Source organism: Gossypium raimondii, chromosome 4 (genome assembly GCF_025698545.1).
Source record: "Gossypium raimondii isolate GPD5lz chromosome 4, ASM2569854v1, whole genome shotgun sequence".
NCBI lineage: Eukaryota > Viridiplantae > Streptophyta > Magnoliopsida > Malvales > Malvaceae > Gossypium > Gossypium raimondii.
Genome location: NC_068568.1, coordinates 28040284 through 28066142, shown reverse-complemented (window position 1 = coordinate 28066142; position 25859 = coordinate 28040284). Strand labels below are relative to the sequence as shown.

At 35.5% G+C, this 25859-nt stretch overlaps 1 protein-coding gene across 1 annotated transcript; it reads left to right on the top strand.

The window, feature by feature from the left end:
* The first annotated feature begins 22019 nt into the window (after positions 1-22019).
* LOC105797586 (uncharacterized) lies at positions 22020-22619 on the top strand. The gene is made up of 2 exons (XM_012627536.1): positions 22020-22364; positions 22446-22619. The coding sequence occupies exons 1-2, from the start codon at positions 22020-22022 to the stop codon at positions 22617-22619; spliced, it is 519 nt and encodes a 172-aa protein (XP_012482990.1).
* Positions 22620-25859: the final 3240 nt, after the last annotated feature.

Here is a 25859-nt window from a genome sequence, read left to right as displayed (position 1 = left end):
TTTTTCTTAAATTTATGAACACCGAAAGACTTAGAACCTTACCAGCTCATTGGATTCTTTGCTTTTCTGACTCAAACCCCATGATCACCGCTCCATGCAAAGCTTTCTATAGTTATCTCTTTTTCAAAACAACCAAGAAAAAAAGGATGAATGAAAGAAAATTAAGTAGATCTGAGAAGAATTCACCCTGACAATTCATTTCTTAGCTTTTTTATAGCCCTTCACACATTGTTATTAACCCTATGGAAACTATCTATTGGTAATCATTTTTCCTCCACTAAATAATAAATTAGTTCTCATTTAACCGAACTAGAATTGGATTTCAACTATGTCCAGATTAGTCACTAATTTTTTTCCTAATATTTCAATAGAGGCTACCAATTACGACTTTTTTCAATTTAATCTACCAATTATTCTTAATTTCCTGACTTAAAGAAAATCGAGTGAGACAAGAAGTGTAAAAAAAACTTGCATTACTAACTCTACTATGGAGGTAAAGCTAACCTGTAAGCTACAGGATCGATTTTTTCAATAATCTCGTACGGCCCGATAAATCTCAGACTCAACTTTCCTTTCTTTCCAAATTGTAGCACTTTCTTCCACGGAGAAACTTTTAAAAATACCCGATCGCCAAGAGAAATTTCTATATCTTTTCTTTTCAAATCAACGTACAACTTCTAACACTCAGATGCAGATTTCAAACAATCTCGAACAATTTGAACTTTGTCTTCAATTTCTCTAATCAAATCAATCCTACCATTTTGGATTCACTCATCTCAGACCAATACAACGACGATTTACATTTTATTCCATATAAAGCTTTAAATTGTGCCATTTTTATATTGGACTAATAACTGTTATTATAAGCGAAATAAGCTAACTAAATATTTTTCATAGCTACCGACAAATTCGAGTGTACAACGTCGTAGCATGTCTTCCAAAATCTGTATTACTAATTCTGATTGCCTATCCGTCTGAGGATGAAATGTTGTACTAAAATTGAGTTTAGTGCCCAAAGCCTAGTGAAGTTTACTCCAAAATCTCGATGTAAACCTTGGATCACGATGAGAAATAATAGATGTCAGAACTCCGTGTAATCTTACAATCACTGACACATAAAATTCTGCTAATCTTTCAAGTGAGTAATTTGTTCTAATAGGAATAAAGTGGGTCAACTTAGTTAATCTATCAACAATCTATCAACAATCACCTAGAACAAATCTTTCTTTTTTGGAGTTACAGGCAAACTAGATACGAAATCCACAGTGACTCGTTCCTACTTCCATTCATAAACCATAATAGGCTGCAATAATCACGATGACACCTGATGCTCTGCTTTTACCTGCTGACAAATCAAACATTTGGCTACGAACTCACAAATCTCACGTTTCATACTTGACCACCAGTACATCTGTTTCAAATCACAATACATCTTCATGCTACTCGGATGAATGGAATATGTACTACTATGAGCCTCTGATAGAATATCATGTTTCAAATTTAAACTACTCGGAACATAGATTCTATTACGGTAATGCAATGTGCCATCATCACCAATACTGTATTCAGCATTCAAATTATCTCGAACCAAGCTTTGTTTCATTATCAACTTCAAATTGTCATTTTGCAACTCCCGAATCCGTCGTACAAACAAGGGTTTAGTCTTCAATTTCGCCAATACAGAACCATTGGCATTCAAAGCCAAATGAGCATTCAACGCTCGAAGTGCAAACTGTAGATGCCCAATTTTGCCCGGGCCTAACCAAACAAAACCAAAATTAACAATAAAAAAGAAGTCCAAAGTCCAATTACAATGCCAGCCCAAATTTAAAACCTAAATTACAAACCCAATAGCCCAAGGCTTGACAGGTTCACAAATTAAAACTAAGTATTTAGAAAGGCAAAAACCCTAGGGTTTCTGGTGCCGCACCCTAGCCATGCCACCGCCTCCACTTCGCCAGTGATTTTGTCTACCAAGGTTTGACGCCTTGGGAGTGCCTCTCCCCACCGCCGGCCAGGGACACCTGCAAAAAACCCAAAGGACAGCAAACACAAACCTGCAAAAGCAATAACAAAAACAGTAGAAATAAATAGTAAAAAAAGCAATCTGATGTAACTCATGGCTATAATGGCTAGTACAACAGTTTGTAATTTTTACATGGAGAAAACAATCATAAAAACAAAAAACAAAAATTTCAAAGGTGATTGGCTTCATTTTTTTTATCTATTATTTATTTTTTCAAAAAAAGGGAAGGCATAAAAAATAAAATCAAAATCAAAACTTACCGAGTCGTTTAGGATTCCACTGTCGCGAGTAGATGAGGACACCGTCCCCGATGATGGACGGCTCCCTTCGACGAGACGACAAAAAAACCGAAGGGATTTTCTTGGATTTTATTAAATTTTTGTTGAGTTTTGAGGAACACTGACCCCAGATCCAGATTCTAGGAGCCAAAGCGCTTAAAATGGGGGTCATTGTTGTTTTTTGGTCATTGGGGACGATGGAGCCCGTCGTCAGCGACCGGTGGCCGTCATGAGTGCTTGTCGGAGCCAAGGCCGACTAAGGGATAGCATTTGAAAAAAATGGAGGGTTTCTGTTTTTTTAATTTACGATATATTTGCTCTTTTGGTCCTTTCGCTTTTTATTGGCATTTCAATCCAGTCCTGTTTCCTTCTTTTTCTTTTTTAAATTTATACTTGGTATTTCTGAATCTTTCATTTTAGTTCCTCTTGGAACAACGTGTTTTGGGGGTGCGACGATAATTTCCCACTTTCTCCCTGCTCTTTTTTCGCGCCTCGCATTTCAGCCCTTTATAATTTATTTATCTCGATTTATCCTTTTAATTTCATTTAAGTTGCAATTAAGTCCTTTATTTATTTACTTAGTTATTATTTCTTTACTTTGTTAATATTTAAAATTTTTTTATTTTCTTTTATCATGCATTTATTTTTTTAATTTTTGTGCTTTTATTATTATTATTATTTTATTATCATCTATATATATTAACACATACTTATGAATTAGATTGTGCACATGCTTTTATTGGCACATTTTTTATTCTTGTCATTATTATTTTATTATTTATTTTTTGGTATGTTCTTGTTATTTTACTATTTCTTTTATTATTTTCGGCATTTTCATGTCATGTCCATTTATTTTAAACATGCATATTCCATTTTTATTTATTTTAAGTTACTTTATTTATTTATTATTCCTACGGTATGATTATGATTATGATTATATTATTATTGTAGTATTCATTCATTTACTTATTATTTATCATTCTAATATTTTTCACACCTAGACATTTTATATTATTTCATTATTATTATACCATACATTATATTTAAATGCTTATCTATTTTTATACTATGCCTGAATAAGTGAAAACATATTACTTCAAATGATACAATGCATAAAATGGAAAGTTTTTAAATCAAAGCAATATTCATTATTTTTGGATTTAAAGAGTCATGTTCCTAACTTATGGGACATAACTTCTTTCTAAAACTGAAATAATTGAATATCTATTTCAAAAGTAATAAAAAAATAAAAAACGAGATTCAAGTAACGATCAAATGGCATTTATTCTTGATGTCGAGGATTTAAGGCATTGTATCCTAACTTACGAGACATGATGCTTCCTTCTCGATTAACTTGAAATAAGCCCTTTTCGTGAAAATTAATTTAGTAATGCCTTAACACAAAAAGGGATTGTGTTTTAAACTTCCTTCAAATATTCAATTCTCGACACTAAGACATCAAGAAATCAACTAGGTACTGGAAAGACGAAAATGTGCAAGTATATACAATCGCAACAAGTAATAAAGTGACAAGTAAATGTCGAGTTATCGTACCAATAGGGACTGTAAAAAGGAGTATTTATGAAATTAATGGTAAAACACTTTGGTGACGGGAAATATTTTGGTTTAAAGATGATTAAAAACTAAGGGTTAAAAACTAAGTAAAAAAACTTAAAAATAAAAAGGTTCTAATGCACGATTTCAAATAAGGTTTAATCAAGATGATATAATTGTGTTGGATTAATTACATTCCTTTAACTTAGAATTATTAAACTTATGTTTATCTTTTCTGAACAAATTCACAAAGAACTCGGTAATTTGCTAACTATCGCTCATACATACTTATTAAATTAATCAATCTCTTGAATATTTTTCAATGTCAATCCAAGCGATTAATCAATCTTCACAATCATATAAAAGATCAAGTGAGGTAACAGAGTATTTCTACATTGAAACAGTTTAATCACAATAATATTGCAAGTTCTGCAAGGCATATATATCGCCAAATACAATGCTAAATTAACTTCAGCTACCTTAGAAGAATAAACATGCACTGATTAAGTATTGTGTCAACTAATTACAATATCTATACGATTTAATAATTAATTCATTAGTTATATAACAATTAATATTGCAAGAATAATTTAGGTATGATTTTACTTAATCAAGCACCTTACCGAGGCCTATAACAGTACAAACACAATTTCAATAATTCAAGCACGCAAAATATAATCAACCTAACACGGATTAAACTCAAGGTAGATTGATTAAATTAATCATTTCAATAGCATAAATATTCATATACATGTTTTTCAAAACAACAACGAAATTAAAAGAGATAGGGAACAAGAAGCAAATCCAGTGTTTCTCCGTGGCTTGACTGATTTCTCCGTTCTTCGTTCTCTGTTGTCCTCGGCTATCAAGGTGTCTTATGAGCACTTTAATTGCTGCTAAACAATGGCTGACGAGGACCTCTTTCCCAAGATAAGAAATCGACACTTGAACAAAAGGGAAAATGGGAAGGAAAAGTTGAGAGAAAGTGAGAGAGGAGAAGAGAGAATGAGAGTGTGAGGGATGATTTGAATGATCAGCAAGGGGTGGCTTTTATAGCTGATTGTGGCTGCTAAAAATAGCAAATTCCATCAGCCAAAGAGACCCCCCTTGGCTGGCCACACACATGGTAAAGTTGAGAGATTCAACTTTGTTAAAAATAGCCTGGGGCAAATCCATAAAGTCACATTTTTTGGAGGGGTTTGAATGCAAGGTTGAAAGTTCTTCAAGGGCTTTTTTGTAAGCTTATTTACTCAGCTAAAATGCTGATTTGGGTCAGCATATGGACGATTCTGGGCAGCCCAATTGGTGGCTAGTTCGGTTCACTAGATTCGGTTCAACCAATGCGGTTCAACTAGACCCTTATTTTTCCATAATTAATTAATAATAATTTATTTAGCCCAAATTAAATTGGGAATAAATTAAAATTAATTATATTATGAATTAACACACATTTTTTGACCATCTTAGGCTAAAAATAAACTTTCCTCGATGCTTCAAATTGCTTCTCGGTTTTATTCTTCGAGCATTGTCTGTCGAGCCAATTTTCGCCCTTTGTGCGAATCTGTCGAAAATAGTCAAGATTAATCAAAATTAACTATAAAATTAATTAAAATTCATCATGTTTATATTTTTACAATAATTTAATTATTTTATAATATTTATTTAGTTTTGGACAAGAATTTAACATAAATAGCATGATTTTAAGTTAAAAAGGGCATGAAAAACACATAAATTTTCGTGTTTCTAGACCCCAAAATTAATTCATTGCTCGTTCCAAGTAATACAAAAATTTGAAAAGAATTTTCTCGGAAACACTTTTTGAAAAACTCCTTCAGAACAACATTCTTCCCAAAATCATGAAATCAATAATTTTAATAAAACCATGCTCATGCACATCCACTAATTCTTTAAATGGTAAATTTACCATTCAAGTTCCTTAGTTTAATATTTAAAATCTATTAAATCTCTTTAACTCATAGAACTCAGATTTTAATATTTTTACGATTTAGTCCTTTTCACTTAATTAAATATCTAGACATTAAATTTTCTTAACCAAATTTTAATACGAGTTTAATGACTACGTAAATATTCTATAAATAATATTTAGGAGTCAGTACGACGAAAATTTGTGTTCTCAAAACCACTATTCCATCACCATTAAAAACTGAGCTGTTATAACTCCCTCAGGAAATTTCGTCCTCAAAATTTTTAGCTGAAAACATATTCAAATATTGTAATTTCATCGATTCCTCGATTTCCCAGGTAGCCTCCTCAGTAACATGCCAATGCCACAAGGCTTTCACCAACGGTACTCGTTTATTGCGAAGTTGTTTGACTTCCCGAGATAAAATTTTCACTAGTTCTTTACAATACATCAGATCTGGCTGTAATTCAATTTCACTATGAGGAATTACGTGTGAAGGATCAGACCTGTACCATCTCAGCATTTAAACGTGGAACACGTTATGAATTTTCTCAAGTTGAGGAGGTAAAGCAAACTTGTAAGCTACAGGATCGATTTTTTCAATAATCTCATACGGCCCGATAAATCTCAGACTCAACTTTCCTCTCATTCCAAATTGTACCACTTTCTTCCACGGAGAAACTTTTAAAAATACTCGATCGCCAAGAGAAAATTCTATATCTTTTCTTTTCAAATCAGCGTACAACTTCTGACAATCAGATGCAACTTTCAAACAATCTTGAAAATTTTGAACTTTGTCTTCAATTTCTCTAATCAAATCAATCCTACCATTTTGGACCAATACAACAGCGTTTTACATTTTCTTCCATATAAAGCTTCAAATTGTGTCATTTTTATACTAAACTAATAATTGTTACTATAAGCGAATTAAGTTAACTAAATATTTTTCATAGCTACCCTCAAATTTGAGTGTACAATGTCGTAGCATGTCTTCCATAATCTGTATTACTCATTCTGATGGCCTATCCTTCTGAGGATGAAACGCTGTACTAAAATTGAGTTTAGTACCTAAAGCCTTGTGAAGTTTACTCCAAAATCTCGAAGTAAACCTTGGATCACGATCAGAAATAATAGATGTTAGAACTCTGTGTAATGTTACAATCTTTGACACATATAATTCTGCTAATCTTTCAAGTGAGTAATATGTTCTAATAGGAATAAAGTGGGTCGACTTAGTTAATCTATCAACAATCTATCAACAATCACCCAGATCAAATCTTTCTTTTTTGGAGTTACAGGCAAACCAGATACGAAATCCATCGTGAATCGTTCCCACTTCCATTCAGAAATCATAATAGGCTGTAATAATCATGATGACACCTGATGATTTGCTTTTACCTGCTCACAAATCAAACATTTGGCTACGAACTCACAAATCTCACGTTTCATACCCGACATCTGTTTCAAATCTCAATACATCTTCATGCTACCCGGATGAATGGAATATGTACAACAGTGAGCCTCTGTTAGAATATCACGTTTCAAATTTAAATTACTCAGAACACAAATTCTATTATGGTAATGCAATGTGCCATCATCACCAATACTGTATTCAGTAGTCAAATTATCCCGAACCAAGCTTTGTTTAATTATCAACTTTGAATTGTCATTTTGCAACTCCCGAATCCGTCGTACAAACATGGGTTTAGTCTTAAATTTCGCCAATACAGAACCATTGGCATTCAAAGCCAGATGAGCATTCAACGCTGGTAGTGCAAATTGTAGATGCCCAATTTTGGCCGAGCCCAACAAAAAAAACCAAAAATAACAATAAAAAAGAAGTCCAAAGTCCAATTACAATACCAGCCCAAATTTGAAACCTAAATTACAAACCTAATAGCCAAGGCCCGATAGGTCCAGAACTTAAAACTAAGTGTTCAGGAAGCCAGAAACCCTAGGGTTTCTGGCACCGCACCCTAGCCATGCCACCGCCTCCCCTTCGCTAGCGATTTTCTCGCCCGAGGTCTGACGCCTCGGGAGTTCCTCTCCCCACCGCCGGCCAGGGACACCTGCCAAAAACCTAAAGGACAACAAACACAAACATGCAAAAATAATAACAAAAACAATAGAAATGAATAGTAAAAATAGAAATCTGATGTAACTCATGGCTATAAAGGCTAGTACCACAGTTTGTAATTTTTACACAGGGAAAACAATCACAAAAACAAAACATAAAAATTTCAAAGGTGATTGGCTTCATTTTTTTTCTATTATTTATTTATTTTTAAAAAAGGGAATAACACATAAAATAAATATCAAAACTTACCGAGTCGTTTAGGATTCCACCGCAGCGAGTAGATGAGGACATCGTCCCCGATGATGGACTGCTCCCTTCGGTAAGACGCTAGAAAAACTGAAAGGATTTTCTCAGATTTTATTATTTTTTGTTGAGTTTTGAGGAACACCGACCCCAAATCCAGATTCTAGGAGCCAAAGAGCTTAAAATAGGGGTCGTTGGTGTTTTTCAGCCACTAGGGACGACGAAGCCCGTCGTCAGCGACCGGTGGCCGTCGTGAGTGCTTGTCAGAGCCGAAGGCTGACCAGCGGATAACATTTAAATCAAATAGAAGGTTTTAGATTTTGTTAAATTGATTTATGTCCTTCCGCTTTTTATTGGCATTACAATCCAGTCCTTTTTCCTTTTTTTCTTTTTTAAATTTATACTTGGTATTTTTGAATCTTTAATTTTAGTCCCTCTTGGAACGACGTGTTTTGGGGGTGCGACGATAATTTCCCACTTACTCCCTGCTCTTTTTTCGCGTGTCGCATTTCAGCCCTTTATTATTTATTTATCTCGATTTATCCTTTTAATTTCATTTAAGTTGCAATTAAGTCCTTTATTTATTTACTTATTTACTTAGTTATTATTACTTTACTTCGTTAATATTTAAAATTGTTTTTTTATTTTCTTTTATCGTGCATTTATTTTTTATTTTTGTGTCTTTATTATTATTATTTTATTATCATCTATATATATTTACATATACTTATGAATTAGATTGTGCACATGCTTTTATTGGCACATTTTACTATTATTGTCATTATTATTTTATTATTTATTTTTTGGTATGTTCTTGTTATTTTATGATTTCTTTTATTATTTTCGACTTTTTCATGCCATGTCCGTTTATTTTAAACATGCATATTCCATTTTTATTTATTTTAAGTTACTTTGTTTATTTATTATTCCTATGATATGATTATTATTTATTTTGAATATATTATTATTGTAGTATTCATTTATTTACTTATTATTTATCATTCTAATATTTTTCCCACCTAGACATTTTATATTATTTCATTATGATTATACCATACATTATATTTAAACATTTATCTATTTTTATACTATGCTGAATAAGCTAAATACATATTACTTCAAATGATACGATGAATAAAAATGGAAAGTTTTTAAGTCAAAGCAATATTCATTATTTGTGGAATTAAAAGAGTTGTGTTCCTAACTTATGGGACACGACTTCTTTCTAAAACTGAAATAGTCGAATATCTATTTCAAAAGTAATAAAAAATAAAAAATGAGATTCAAGTAACGATCAAATGGCGTTTATTCTTGATGTCGAGGATTTAAGGCATTGTATCCTAACTTATGAGACATGATCTTTCCTTCTCGGTTAACTTGAAATAAGCCCTTTTCGTGAAAATCAATTTAGTAATGCCTTAATACAAAAAGGGATTGTGTTTTAAACTTCCTTCAAATATTCAATTCGCGACACTAAGACATCAAGAAACCAACTAGGTACTGGAACGACGAAAATGTGCAAGTGTACACAATTGCAACAAGTAATAAAGTGACAAGTAAATGTCGAGTTATCGTACCCACAGGGACTGTAAAAAGGAATATTTATGAAATTAATGTTAAATCACTTTTGTGATGGGAAATATTTTAGTTTAAAGATGATTAAAAACTAAGGGTTAAAAACTAAGTAAAAAGATTTAAAAATAAAAAGGTTCTAATGCACGATTTCAAATAAGTTTTAATCAAGATGATATAATTGTGTTGGATTAATTACACTCCTTTAACTTAGAATTATTAAACTTATGTTTATCTTGCTACGAATAAATTCACGACAAATCAGTTATTTACTAACTACGCTCATACATACTTATTAAAATAAATCAATCTCTTAAATATTTTTCAATGTCAATCCAAGCGATTAATCAATCTTTACAAGCATATAAAAGATCAAGTGAGGTAACAGAATATTTCTGCCTTTAAACAGTTTAATCACAATAATCTTGCAAGTTATGCAAGGCATATGTATCGCCAAATACAATGCTAAATTAACTTCAGCTTCCTTAGAAGAATTAATATTGCAAGAATAACTTAGGCATGATTTTACTTAATCAAGCATCTTACCGAGGCCTATAACAGCACAAACACAATTTCAATAATTCAAGCAGGCAAGATATAATTAACCCAACACGGATTAAATTCAAGCTAGATTGATTAAGTTAATCATTTAAATAGCATAAATATTCATAAACATGTTTGTCAAAACAACAACGAAATTTAAAGAGATAGGGAACAATAAGCAAATCTGGTGTTTCTCCGTGGTTTGACTGATTTCTCCGTTCTTCGTTCTCCGTTGTCCTCGGCTATCAAGGTGGCTTATGAACACTTTAATTGCTGCTAAACAATGCCTGCTGAGGACATCTTTCCCAAGAGAAGAAATCGGCACTTGAACAAAAAGGTAAATGGGAAGGAAAAGTTGAGAGAAAGTGAGAGAAGAGAAAAGAAAATGAGAGTGTGAGAGATGATTTGAATGATCAGCAAGGGGTGGCTTTTATAGCTGATTGTCGCTGCTAAAAATAGAAAATTCCATCAGCCAAAGAGACCCCCCTTGGCTGGCCACACACATGGTAAAGTTGAGAGATTCAACTTTGCTAAAAATAGACTGGGGCAAATCCATAAAGCCACATTTTTTGGTGGGGTTTGAATGGGGTTTGAATGCAAGGTTGAAAGTTCTTCAAGGGCTTCTTTGCAAGCTTATTTAGTCAGCTAAAATGCTGATTTGGGTCAGCATATGGACGATTCTGGGCAGCCCAATTGGTGGCTGGTTCGGTTCACTAGATTCGGTTCAACCAATGCGGTTCAACTAGACCCTTTTTTTTCCGTAATTTATTAATAATAATTTATTTAACCAAAATTAAATTGGGACTAAATTAAAACTAATTATATTATGAATTAACACACATTTTTGGACCATCTTGGGCTGGAAATAAATTTACCTCGACCCTTCAAATTGCTTCTCGGTTTTATTCTTTGAGCATTTTCTACTGAGCCAATTTTCGCCCTTTGTGCGAATCTGTCGAAAATAGTCAAAATTAATCAAAATTAACTATAAAATTAATTAAAATTCATCATGTTCATATTTTTAACATGACTTAATTATTTTATAATATTTAATTATTTTTTGACAAGAATTTAATCGTAAAAAGTGCATGTAAAAACACATAAATTTTCGTGTTTCCAAGTACCAATTTTAGGTGTCACGAGGGTGCTAATCCTTCCTCGTGCGTAACCGACTCTTGAACCCATTTCCTGAATTTTGTAGATGAAAAATCATTGTTTTATTAAATCAAACCTTTTATTAAAACGACCAACTTACGAGGTAGTCCGATTACAGCTCATTAAAAAGAATTGGTGGCGACTTCCGTTTTAGTTCTTTTTAAAATAAAAAGTCGATTTCAAAAAAGGTTTCGATAGCTTGGCGACTCTGCTGGGAATATAATAAGAGAGTCAAGCTGCGATTTGACTACTTTTGGTCCTTTTATCGAAAATTGATAATTTGGTTTAAATCTACGATCCATTTATTACATTTCATCCTTCATGTTTTGTCTTTGATATCTCGGGTTATAGAGCGATCTAGCATATCTGTCTTATTGGTTCGAAAGTTTCTTTTTGTATGTTTCCCACATATTGCATTGCATAATTGTTTGATTTTTCCCTTTTTAAGTGGGAGTGAGAAGCTATTCCTTCGCGAGGTCTTCACCTCCATCTAGGATAGTGGATCGCTTTCGGGATACATCCATACCTATGCCTTCGTGAGATCTTCATCTCCGTATAGCCATAGTAAATGTATTCCCCTAAATTGAACTCAATCCGTATGAGCCTATAATGGGTGAGGATTGAGGAATCTGCTGGTTCAAGTACCCTTACTTTAGAACCAAACCGCATATAATGAGCCCTAAGAACCTACCCTAGATAGAACTATACTGAACATATAGTGGTTACCGAAATAGGTGTTCTATTTATTATTTCTTGCTTTGAATTCTAGCTTTGTATGAAACGTGTTAACTTTTTTCATTTTTTTTTTTGATGTGATTGCATTGCATTTTCATTATAGAAAAGGGTGTTGATTCACATTCAGTTGCTAAATAGAGAGTTTGTCATGGAAAAGGGATTTCTTGATCAAGTGGAAGACAATGCGGTCGTACGAATATGGTTTGAGAGAACACAACAAGAGAAGGGCGATAGCCTGACGTAGGGGTACGTGTCAGAATTATGGGACTTCACTTGCATCAGTGCGACTCAGAATGATCTCCAAGAGTTGAAAGAGGTATGAGACCAATGGGATGACGAAACCAAGTAGTTATTTTATCGAGACTATGGTGATTTACCTTATTTACTCGTTGTCAAAGTGGATAAGCACTTATTTCGAGCTCTTACCAATATTGGAATCCCGCTTATAGTTGTTTTACTTTCGGGAAGGTAGATTTGGTGCCCACCGTGGAAGAATACACAACTCTGCTTCGTTGTCCAAGGATCCAAGCAGATAAAGCTTCTTTTAGAGCCACCAGCGTCCCAACTTTCTTAATAAGGCTAATGAGCATAACGGGGATGAGTGAGCAATAGGTTACGACCCAAATTAAACAAAAGGAAGATAACAAGTGCATCCCTTGGAAAAGTTTGTGGGATTTGATTTGTGCACATTCGGATACGAATAAAAGAGTCGACATCTTCGCCTTGAGTATTTACAGGTTGGTCATCTTTCCCAAAGCACTAGGGTACATAGATGAGGCAGCTTCAGATCTATTTGACCGGCATGACAAAAGGGTCACAACCGTCCCAACAATTTTGGCTGACACTTTTAGATCTTTACGTGCATTCCAGAGAGCGGGTGAAGAAGGTTTTATCGGATGTGTGAAACTCTTGTTAGCATGGTTCCATAGCCACTTTTGAAAGGTAGAAAAGGTATTTTATCGAGTATTCTCCGAGAACTATTCTCCGTTGAAAGAGTTAGTGGCTACCCCAAGGCGAGACTACATTTTGGAAGAAAAGTGGATGGTAATTCTCTAGGGTCTCCAAGATGAAGATGTTGAACGGAGGGCCCCTTAGATAATCCCTAATGAGATTTTGTACCGATGTGAAGAATTCGAATGGGTTCCTCTACTCAGGATATGGGGAGCTATTGGATATGTCCCTCTACTTGTATTGAGGTAGTATAGGTCAAGGCAGTTTATACCGGCAACGTAAAGATTGGCCCACTGTGAGTTTGCGTATAAGGGTGAGAATTATAAGAAGAAATTTTGTGAAATATCAAACGCTTGGAACCGAACCCATAGAATGAAAAGATTTCCTACAAATCCCATGACGACCCCCAAATATGATTAGTGGTGGGGTAAAAGAGTCAATAACAATGTCTTTGTGTCAAGTCAAGAAAACATTTCGCCAATAGAAGAACACCTACAAGTGATCCAGTCTGAGCTAGTAATCGTAAAACAAGACTTTGAAAAGAGGAGTTCAAAGCTGGGGAAAAAGATAGAACAGTTGGAAGAGGAAAAGATGCAGGTAGGATTAGACATCGACGTCCAGAAGTTAGAAGCCGAGAAAATGAGAAAAGGAAAGAACAAGGCTGAGGAAGACTTGGACAGTCTAAGAATAGATTATAAGAAGCTGCGTTTGTCGATGAGGACTGCCGGGTTGGGTAAAACATTGAAACAATGGTGGCAAGAAATCAAAGAAGAAAAGATTAAATCTTATCAGTGGCAAATGAAATTCCAAGATGCTCGAGTTCGAGAAAATGCTCTAGAAAGGGATTTGTTAGAAAGCCAAAATTAAAATGTTGGATTAAGAGCCTGGGTAGCAGAATTAGAAAGGTCAGTGCATCAATATCGTAGTCAGAACTCCATAATTTAGTTGAAAGCAAGCCTAAATAAGATTGAAGAGTTGAAGGGAAAGATAGAAGAGCTCGAGACTGCACTGCAAAATTGTGAGCTTCTAGTTGAGCTTCTTGAAATGAATAATGAACATTGGAAAGAGCAATTCCAATGCTCTCAAGGTTAGATTATGGATAGGGATCACATCATAGGCGAAGCTATGGCTCAAGTATGGGAAGTAGCCAACCATTTGCAAACCCTAGCGGTTCAAGCCGACATGCTGAGCTTAAAATACGAATCAGAATCAGGTCAGGGTTGGAAATTAGCTTGGCTTCTTAGGAAATTCAAGGCTTTGAGTATTAGGGCAATGTCGTATATGTAAAATATTCATTTTACATAAAGAGGTTTGTTTTCTAGTAATGTTGTTCTAATAGAATTGAATCAGAATCAATGCCTCTTTTTGCATTCATTTCATTCATCAGCATTAATTAATCAAAATTATGACAGTTACCCTGGAACCCAACAAGAATCTACCAACTGAATATCGTTACGGTACCCGCGGTAAAACCAAAGCAATGGATCAAAGATTAGCGAGATTAGAACAACTTTAGCAGGACATGTAAGATCAGTTGCAAGTGCAGCTGCAAGAACAATTAGCTAAAGTACAGCAAGACATGAAGGATCAAATACGAGAGTCCCAACAAAGCATGATAAGCCAGTTGACCTAATTGCTGGCTAGGGAGATTAAAAAAGGAAAAAGTATTGTGATTAACTTTGGGGATGATAATAAACACCCTACATTCCCCCAAGCTTTACCCTAGTGAATGTCCAAGCCCAACCAGATACATATCCACGAAGGGTACTCGTTACCATAAGACCTCAACAGTATCAAGTCGGTACCTCAACACCGATTAATTACCCAACAGGTTCAGGTTCCAATCCTGGGGATAATTCGACCAATCCAATTGTGCCCAATTTAGACGACATGGCTGAAATGGATTGCCAAAACAACTGGAAGATCAATGCAAGTGGTTAGAGGATAAATTCAAAGCTATGGAGAATGCTGACTACCTTTGCGGGGTTGATCTTAAGGAGTTGAGCTTAGTCCTAGGTCTAGTGCTCCCACCAAAATTCAAAACTCCAGGATTTTAAAAAATACAATGGGACTAGTTGTCCTGAAGCCCATATCACAATGTTATGCCGAAGAATGACAGGATACGTCAATAACGACCAATTGTTAATCCACTACTTCCAGGATAGTCTGATCGGGTCGGCTGCCAAGTGGTACAACCAGCTAAGCCGTGCCAAAATCAACTCATGGAAAGACATGGCACATGCTTTCATGAAATAGTACAGCCATGTGACTGACATGACTCCCGACAGAATTACATTACAAAACAAGGCGTAAAAGCAAAGTGAAAGCTTTAGGTAGTATACTCAGAGATGGAGAGAGGTGGCAATGTAAGTCCAACCACCACTTTTGGAGAAGGAGACGACAATGCTTTTCATAAACACACTGAAAACCCCGTTCATTAACCATATGTTGGGAAGTGGTACCAAGAGCTTCTCAGATATAGTAATGTCCGAAGAAATGATTGAAAATGCAGTAAGGAGTGGGAAAATAAACGCGGGGGAAAATGCTAAAAAATTAGCCCTAAGGAAGAAGGAAAATGAAGTAAACACCGCGAGTATGTATAACAAGAGCTATTCAAATCCGGTCACTATCGCCTAACAAAGGACCGTAACAACCAGCCATCAAGGCCCCTCAAGATAAGAATCTAACTCAAGACCAAACATAGAAAAACACCAGTTCACACCCATCTTATGACATATAGGGAGTTATATCAGAATTTGTTTGATGCGCATGTGGTATCCCTGTTTTACTTGAAACCCATGCAACCTCTGTTCTCAAAATGGTATGATGCGAATTCTCCATGTGAGTACCACGCAGGAATAATGGGACACTCAATTGAGAACTGCACTACATTCAAAAAACTAATTGAAAGGTTCATCAAGATGGGGATCGTAAGGTTCAATGATCCATCAGGACCTAATGTGGCAGGAAATTTGTTACCTAGTCATTCAGATCAAAGGGTAAATGCGATAATTGAGAGTGGAGGAAAGAGGACCAAAACTGATGTGGCGAAAGTAAAAACCGCACTAAAATGGGTGTGGAAAAAAATGATAGACATGGGATTAATCATTCAAAATTCAGAGGAGGTACCTAAAGGGATGAGGAGCTACTGTGAGTTCCACACTGAAGAAGTCAGGAGAGCTAGGAGTGCACTGACTTTATAGCTTTGGTGCAAAATTTGATGGATAAAAAGGAGTTGGAATTCTTTTAAGATGTCGAAAGCTTGGAAGGAGGAGACATCTGCGCCTTAAAGAAAGGATCAACTCAGAAGGTCTACAAGGTCAATCACTCGGTGGTGATTATTTCACGACTGAGAAATAATGAAGTAGGAACACAAGTTCCGCCAAGAGTCATAATTCAGAAACCCATGGTTTTTCCCTATAATGATAGCAAAAGGGTTCCATGGAATTATGACTTTAACATGATGATCCTAGAAGAGGAGAACTTAGTGGCACTTCAGAAGAGGGCCAGGATGTGGGCTTCTACATGCGCAGTGGGAGGCACTATGACCCCTTAAGTGCAATAACCGAGCCCGTTAAAGGAAAAACCTTGACTGTTGAAAACAAGAAAGAAAAGACGACAGGACTTGAATCACCTGTTAATGAGTCAGTAACTGGGAATGAGGCTAAGGAATTCCTAAAATTCTTAAAGTGTAGTGAGTATAGTATTGTAGGATAGCTACACAAACAACTAGCTCAGATATCGGTATTAGCCATGCTCTTTAGTTCGATACATCGTAGTGCATTGATGAAGGTGTTGAATGAAACTTATGTCGCTGGTGATATCTTTGTGAACAAGCTAGACCATTTGGTTAACAATCTGAGTGCCGATAATTTCATCTTTTTCAACGATGATGAAATACCGCCAGGGGGCATGCAATCCACGAAGGTTCTACACATTACTACCCACTACAAAGGATATACATTGCCAGGGGTGTTAATCGATAATGGATCTGCACTGAACATCTTGCCGCTATCCATACTGAACAGATTACCAATGGATAGCTCTAACATGAAGATGTGTCAAAATAAAGTGAGAGCATTCGATGGTACGGAAAGGAAGGTGATGGGAAGGATAGAAATACCTCTCCTAATTGGTCCGAACATATATGAGATAGGCTTTTTTAGTGATGGATATCAAGACCTCTTATAATTGCTTGTTGGGTAGACCTTGGATTCACTCAGCTAGGGTAGTGCCGTCATCATTACACCAAAAACTGAAGTTACAAGTGGAGGGTCGACTAGTGACGAAAATATCATTGCATTCGTAACTAGTGACGCACCATACATAGCAGTAGATGAAGAGGTAATAGACTGTTCCTTCCGATCACTAGAATTTTTTAACTCTACTTTCATTGTCGAAGGAAACAAGATCCCAGTGCCCAAAATATCCAAACCTACGAGGATGAGCCTGCAGTTGACGGTTGGGAAATGAGCCTTACCTAGAAGGGGACTCGGGAAATACCTCCAAGAGAGAGTCGAGGTACCAATGCTGATGGAAAAACGAGACCACTTTGGCTTAGGATACAAGCTAGATGTGAGGAAAAAGAAGAGGGAGATGAAAAAGAAACAAGAAAGAAGAAGAGCGCGACTAAGCGTGGGAGAGGTCAAATGAGAACCGATGACCTTTCCCCATATATCTAAAATATTCGTGTCAGGAGAAACCATTTAACCTGAATGAAAGACATTAAGAAAAGAAACTGTAGAAGAAATGTTGGGAAATCTGAGCATCAATGCTATATCCAAAGAAAAAGTTGGGGAAAATTTATCAGGCATTCGTCCTTATATCCCTAGAATTGTTCTAAACAATTGGACTGCGGAAGAGATCCCTGTAATTTTTAGAACTAATTCAGAGTAATGTTCAAAACACACTTATTGCTCTAAGCCTTGGAGCAATAAGAATCCTTTTGTGAAATAGGCATAAGTCCACTATCTTTTATAAAATGCATCTTTACATCACATTTTGACAAATATTCTTTTATTTTTTCCATTCCATTCGTACCCATACCACATAGATAATTATCCTTAGATTCATTTGTTCTTTGGGTCTTTCTTCGTTCCTATAACAGGTCTCCAGATATCAATGGTACGAGCGACACTGCTATCGACTCAAGGTCTCCTTTTGAGCAAGATATGTGTCCAGTGGAATCTCAGGACTTTGAAGATGATCGAGATTGTAACATATCTCCTAATTTGTTAAGGATGGTAGAACAAGATGAGAAATAAATCCTACCTTACAAAGAGTCAGTAGAAATTGTGTGCTTAGGAGAAGAGAAAGAGGTGAAGATTGAAGCTTGCATCACTATAGAGACAAAGCGGGACCTGTAAACTGAAAAATATATAGGAGTTTTCCTACATAAGTCATTACCTTTTTACTTAAATTTGTTGTTAAAACCAAGTAATTGTTTAATAAATTAATGAAATATGTGAAAATATGAAATTAGGACATAGAAATGATTAAAATGTGATTTTCTACTTTATTATATAGTTTTCATGCATAACATGACTTATTTTATATTAATTTGAGCATATTATATTTTTAAGCTATAAAGTGGGCCATGCATGATTAAATTAAATAATAAAATATAAAGTTATATTTAATAATTCATTTTTAATAATTCATTAATAAATTGGGTTTTAATTAATTAAGTAAATTGATTAATTAAAGTGGTTAAATTATATTGTTTGATCCTCTAAACTCTCTACTATTTTTGGACAGGTTTGAGAGTTTTCTTCTAATTGCAAAACCGTCCAAATTGGGGACCAAGTCAACCCAATTTTCGACTGCACATAGATGTCACAAACCATTTTGGTTTAATTATACAAAGTCCTTGAAGAGTTAAAGAAATTAGAGATTTTCCCGAAGATTTGCTAATGACTGAGTCTTAGTTTTGAGTTGTTGTGGCACTCAAATTGACCAAAAATCAAGGAAACCGATCACCTTTCATCAATTCATGGTTGGCCACTCTTGGAGGAAGTTTCAAAGGATGGACACTCCTATTTTTAGCAAACTAGCTCCCTTGCCTCACCTATAAATAAGAGCTCATTTCTCACTTTTTCACTCATCCCTCATCCCATCATCTCTCACTCGTTCATCATTCTCTCAACTCTTTTAGCTATATTTCCCCTTCATCATCCTTGCATAAGGATTTTAGGAATTAAGCCTCTTAAAGAACCCTTGGTCGGCCACCTTGGAGAGCCATCAGCAAAGGAGCAACGCAAAGAAGTGAAGAAGCCTCGTCAATTAGAGTCTTGGGTGACAACCACTCTGAATTAGGTTTAATCTTTCTTTTATTTAAATTTAATTTAAAGATGTTTGCTATGTGTTCTTTGTTCTTGTTTACAACAATGATAGCTTAATTTTATTTAAGCTAGGATGATTATTTTGATTAAATAATATTTATTTGATTCATGCTTATAATGTTTGTGCCTCAATAGATCATGTTTTCAATTAAAATCAAGTCTGTATTTCGTTCATATGATTGAAATACACCTAAATTAGCTGAGCGATCCTAACCAGACGACGGCTAATGGGTACATAATTGAAATGTACGTGCTTAATTTAGATCCTAACCCGATTGAATTGTAGGTTGCATAACAACTCTAACTCAGCTCTGTTATCTACATAGTTTTTAGATTTGTGTGATTAAATTGTTTCAAACCTAACACATCCCTGTTACCTCACATGAATGCTAAGAAACCCTTAGTAAATCCAGATCAGTAAAATGCGTATTTACTAAGTAAAGGATTCTGAAAGGACCTAATGTGGTTTCAAAACTCATGAAAGATCGAGTTGCCATGGAATGTTTTTTTGAATGTTATTAAGCATGTTGATAATAAATTGAGTTTAATTAAAGTAATTGTCCTAGTTTATTTATGTTATAATTGTTGCAAAATTGTGTTTAATTTTACTAAAATCTATTTCATTCGTATAGTTTGCATACTTAGGATAATTTGCATTAGGGATCATTGCATTTAGTTTAATATATTTTAATCACCACTTCTCAACTATATTGTGTTTTTATCTACCAAATTGTTAATATAATTTGACAAATTAAGTGACTTAGCACAAATGCAATCCCTGTGGAGACGATAACTTGATACTTACTTATTACTTGATAACGACTGTGTACACTTGCACAAACCCCAGCGTTACAAGTTTTTGGCGCTGTTGCCGGGGATTGTAAACTGTTGCCACAGTTTTTTTTTGTGTGAAATTATTTATTTTCAATTTGATTTATTTCTAACATTACTAACTTATTCTTTTTTATTTTTGTGAATCTCTTTTCAGGTCTTTATAAGCAATTTATGTTATAATTGTTCCAAAATTGTGTTTAATTTTAGTAAAATCTATTTCATTCATATAGTTTGCATGCTTAGGATAATTTGCATTAGGGATCATTGCATTTAGTTTAATATATTTTAATCACCACTTTTCAACTATATTGTGTTTTTATTTACTAAATTGTTAATATAATTTTACAAATTAAGTGACTTAGCACAAATACAATCCCTGTGAAGACGATAACTCGATACTTACTTATTATTTGATAACGACTGTGTACACTTGCACAAACCCCAGCATTACAGGACCTCATTGAGTTACTCCAAGAATTCAAAGATGTCTTTGCATGGTTGTATCAAGATATTCCTTGGCTAAGTATTGATATCGTGGTACACCGGCTCCCTATAAAGGAAGAGTGCAAGCCAGTTCAACAGAAGCTGCGAAGGATGAGGCCCGACGACTTGCTGAAAATAAAAGAAGAGGTCAAGAAGCAATTCGACGCTAGTTTCCTACAAGTGGTTAAATACTTAAAATGGGTAGCCAATATTGTGCTCGTCTCTAAAAAAGATTGGAAAGTATGAATGTGTGTAGACTATAGGGATTTAAACAAGGCCAACCTAAAAGACAATTTTCCATTACCCCACATCGACACCTTAGTGGACAACACGACAGGTTACTCACTATTCTCCTTCATGGATGGTTTCTCCAGATACAACCAGATTAAGATGCAGCTTGAAGATATGGAAAAAACGTTATTCGTAACTATGTGGGGAACATTTTGCTATAAAGTGATGCCATTTGAACTGAAAAATGCAGGATGCATAAGGAAATCGAAGTTTATGTCAATGATCTGATCGCAAAGTCTCGAACAAAAGAAAAGCATATACAAGTCATGAGGAAATTGTTTTTGAGGTTGAGAAAATTTTAGCTAAAGCTTAATCAAGCAAAATGTACCTTTAGGGCTAGGTCAGGAAAATTGTTAGTTTTAGTAGTCAGCAAAAAGGGGATAGAGATCGACCTAGATAAAGTCAAGGCTATACAGGAGTTGCCTCTGCTACGCACTCAAAAGAGGTTCGATGTTTCCTAGGAAGAATAAATTACATCACCCAATTCATTTCACAACTAAGTGAGAAATGTGACCCCATATTCCGTCTCCTTAAAAAACATAATCCAGGCATATGGGATGAAGAATGCCAGAAGACTTTCGACAAAGTCAAACATTACTTGTCCAATATCCCAGTGCTGATGCCACCTAGCCGAGATAAGCCGATGATACTGTACTTGGCCGTATTTGAGAATTCCATGGGATGCGTGCTTGGCCAACATGATGAGTCAGGGAGAAAAGAAATAGTGATATACTACCTCAGCAAGAAGTTCACTAAATGTGGGACAAGATACTCACCGATTGAAAAGTTGTGTTGTCCTTTAATTTGGACAACCCGAAGACTGAGACAGTACATGTTGTACCACACAACTTGGCTTATCTAAAAAATGTACCCTCTAAAGTTCATGATAGAGTTGACTTCTCTGAATGGAAGGATGACCCGATGGCAAATTCTACTTTTCAGATTTAATATAGTCTATGTAAACTAAAAGGTAGTAAAAAGAAAACTAAATTTTGATGGGGCTTCAAACGCTATGGGTAATGGAATCGGGGCAGTCCTAGTATCCCCAAACGGAGATCATTATCCCTTTACTAGTAAATTAGATTTTGATTGCACGAACAATATGGAAGAATACGAAGCATGCATCATGGGTATCCGTACAACCATAGAATGCAAGATCAAAGTATTGGAGGTATATCGGGATTTTGCACTAGTGATCTATCAACTCAAAGGTGAATGGGAGACGAGAGATTCCAAGTTGATTGAGTATAGAAGGCTGGTCCTAGAGTTTATTAGAGAGTTCGAAGGCACCAGCTTCTGCTACCTCCTACAAAATGAAAATCAGATGGTTGACGCCCTGGCTAGTTTAACTTCCATGGTGAAAGTGAACAAACAAGAGTATGTAAAACCTATCTAGATGAGTATTTATGAGGCTCCAGTCCATTGTTACAATATCTAGGAAGAAGAAAAGGATGACCACCCTTGGTACCATGATATACTGCGATATATAAAGAGCCATGAGTACCCGGAGCACGCAACTGAGAACGATAAAAGGACTCTAAGGAGACTGGCCAATGACTATGTCTTAGATGGGAGATCCTATATAAAAGAAGAAAGGATTAGGTGCTACTAAGATGTGTGGACACTGTGGAGGCCACGAGAATCTTGGAAAAGGTCCATGAGGGTGTTTGAGAAACACATGCTAATGGTTTTACAATGGCCAAGCAAATCATAAGGTTCGGGTATTATTGGTCCACCATGTAAGGGGATTGCATCAGTTATGCCAAGAGATGTCATAAATGTCAAATTTATGGAGAAAAAATTCATGTACCTCCATCACCTCTTCATATCATGACTCTTCCATGGCCTTTCTCTATGTGAGGCATGGATGTCATTGGGCCAAGTTCACCAAAATCGTCCAATGGGCATCGATTCTTCTTCGTAGTCATTGATTACTTCACCAAATGGGTGGAAGCCACTTTTTACGCCAATGTCACAAAGTCGACAATCAGCAAATTCTTAAAGAAAGAGATCATATGCTGATATGGGATGCCATAAAGGATTATATCTCACAATGAATTGAATTTCAACAACAGCACGATAGCGGAGGTTTGTAGTCAATTCAAGATCAAACTCCACAACTCATCACCATATCTCCCAAAAATGAATGGTGCAGTGGAGGCAGCCAATAAGTACATTAAGAAGATCGTGGGGAAAATGAATAAGACTTATAAAGATTGGCATGAAAAGTTACCATTTTCCCTCTATGCTTACCGAACGTCTGTTAGAACCTCCATCGAGGCAACGCCTTTCTCTTTGGTTAATGGAATGGAGGCAATTTTGCCCATTGAAAGCGAGATTCCTTCCCTCCGAGTTTTGCCAGAGTTGAAGTTAGATGAATCAGAATGGATCCAATCTTGATATGATCAGTTAAACATGATCGAAGAAAAGAGGCTAAGGGCTATCCGTCATGGTCAGATGTACCAAAAATGAATGATGCGAGCTTATGACAAAAAGGTTCACCCTAGAGAATTCCATGAGGGGGACCTGGTATTGAAAAAGGTCCTTCCTATACAAAAGGACTTCAGAGGAAAGTGGATGTCAAAGTGGGAAGGACCTTATGTGGTAAAGAAGGCCTTTTTTGGAGGAGTGTTGATTTTGATCGAAATGGATGGAAAAAACTTCCTAGCCCTATGAATTCATATTCAGTCAAGAGATACTTCACCTAAAAAAATGAAATGGAGAGGCTAAGGTGAAAACTCGCAAAAGGCGCCTTGAGACCAAAGGGGTTTTGTGTTTAAAACCCAGGAAAGGGCAACTCAAATTTTGATCAAAGATTGAAGATGTGGTAGTGGTGTACACTCAAAAAAAGAAACATTGCATCTTGGGCCATCAACAAAGCATTCTAGACCTCTTAAACACATATCAAGCTCAAAATTGTTCTCGAGAAGTTTGTGTAGAGAAGCTCATGCTGCGATATTTGGGGCACCTATTGCCATCTTACTCATTTTGTATTTTAACAATGTTTTCTATTTTGATTAATCCATTCATTTCGAGATTTGCTCTCAATAAATTTCAATCTTGTCCATTGTTACAATCTTTTTCAAGCATTTTTACATTGAAATAATAATTAATGGACTAATAATATTCAAATAAAAGGATTTCTGTATATTGCTCTAAAAGGTTTTCTAAATAGTACAAGGACCTAAAACAAGACCACTAGTCAGAACTAACCAAATTTAAGAGTTGGAAATATTTGCGAGAGAATAGTCTAAATTTGATTATTTCTTTAGGTTTTATGTCAAAGATACCAGCTGAACAAGAAAGCAGGGTAATATGTCAGTGATAGAACCTTGACAAACAACGATCAATGTCAACCTAAGCATTAAAAAGGGAATCATTCACAAAAAATGATATTCTGCATGCATGCAAATATCATTCGTATACATTTAGTTAGAAGCATTTGATACATTCTGATCATAACATCCTAATCATTCGCAAGTCATGTTCCCTAGAGAACGGTGTAATAGATCAGTGAAACTACAAATCCTATACCCTTGAAGTTGCAATGGGAGGAATTGAAGTCATTGTAGCGAATCTTATATCCCTGAAGTTGCAGTGAAGTAGATTAAAGCCACAAATATTTTCTCCCAGAAATTGTAGTGGAGCAGATTGAAGCTACAAATTTTATCTCCCTAAAGTTACAGTGGAGCAGATTGAAGATAGCAAATCTTATTTTCTTGAAGTTGCAGTGGAACAGATTAAAGTTACAAGTTACAAATCTTATCTCTTTAAAGTTACAGTGGAGCAAATTAAAGCTACAAATCTTATTTCTCTGAAAGTTGCAGTGGAATAGATTAAAGCTACAAGTTACAAACCTTATCTCCCTAAAGTTGCAGTGGAGCATATTGAAGCGACAAGTCCTATACCTCTGAAGTTGCAGTGGAACTTATTGAAGCGACAAGTCCTATACCTCTGAAGTTGCAGTGGAGCATATTGAAACGAAAAGTCCTATACCTCTGAAGTTGCAGTGGGTCGGATTAAATCTACCATAGCAAGCCTTATCTCCCTGAAGTTACACTGGAATAGACTAAAGCTACAAGCTACAAATCTTATCTCCCTGAAGTTGCAGCGAAGTAAGTTGAAGATACGAATATCTCCCCGAAGATGCAGCAGAGTAGATTGAAACTATAATTCTTATACCCCTGAAGTTGCAATGGAATAGGATGAAGCCACTTCAAAAAGAGAAGCACCAAAGAAGTCGAGATTCGACAGGACCGGACAAAATTGGTCCTTCTTAAAGTCTTTGCTCCATTCTCATTACATGACAACGAGCAAAGAGGGGCAGCTGTAGATGCCCAATTTTTCCCAAGCCTAACCAAAAAAACAAACAAAAAATGAAAATAAAAAATAAGTCCAAAGTCCAATTACAATACCAGCCCAAATTTAAAATCTAAATTACAAACCCAATAGCCCAAGGCCCGACAGGCCCACAACTTAAAACTAAGTGTTTAGAAAGCTAGAAACCCTAGGGTTTCTAGTGCCGCACCCTAGCTGCGCCGCCGCCTCCACTTTGCCAATGGTTTTGTCGCCCGAGGTCTTACACCTCGGGAGCTCCTCTCTTCACCATCGGCCAGAGACACCTACAAAAAAGGGAAGAACAAGGACAGCAAACACAAACATGCAAAAATAGTAACAAAAATAGTAGAAATAAATAGTAAAAAACAACAATCAAATGTAACTCATGGCTATAAAGGCTAGTACCACAGTTTGTAAGTTTTACAAGGAGAAAACAATAAAGAAAATAGAAAACAAAAATTTCAAAGGTGATTGGTTTCATTTTTTTATCTGTTATTTAATTTTTCAAAAAAAA

Coding starts and splice junctions, on each gene's coding strand:
- LOC105797586 (XM_012627536.1), top strand. CDS start 22,020: ATGGGTAATGGAATCGGGGCAGTCCTAGTATCCCCAAACGGAGATCAT. Junction 22,365..22,445: donor TGGCTAGTTTAACTTCCATG/GTGAAAGTGAAC, acceptor TACAATATCTAG/GAAGAAGAAAAGGATGACCA.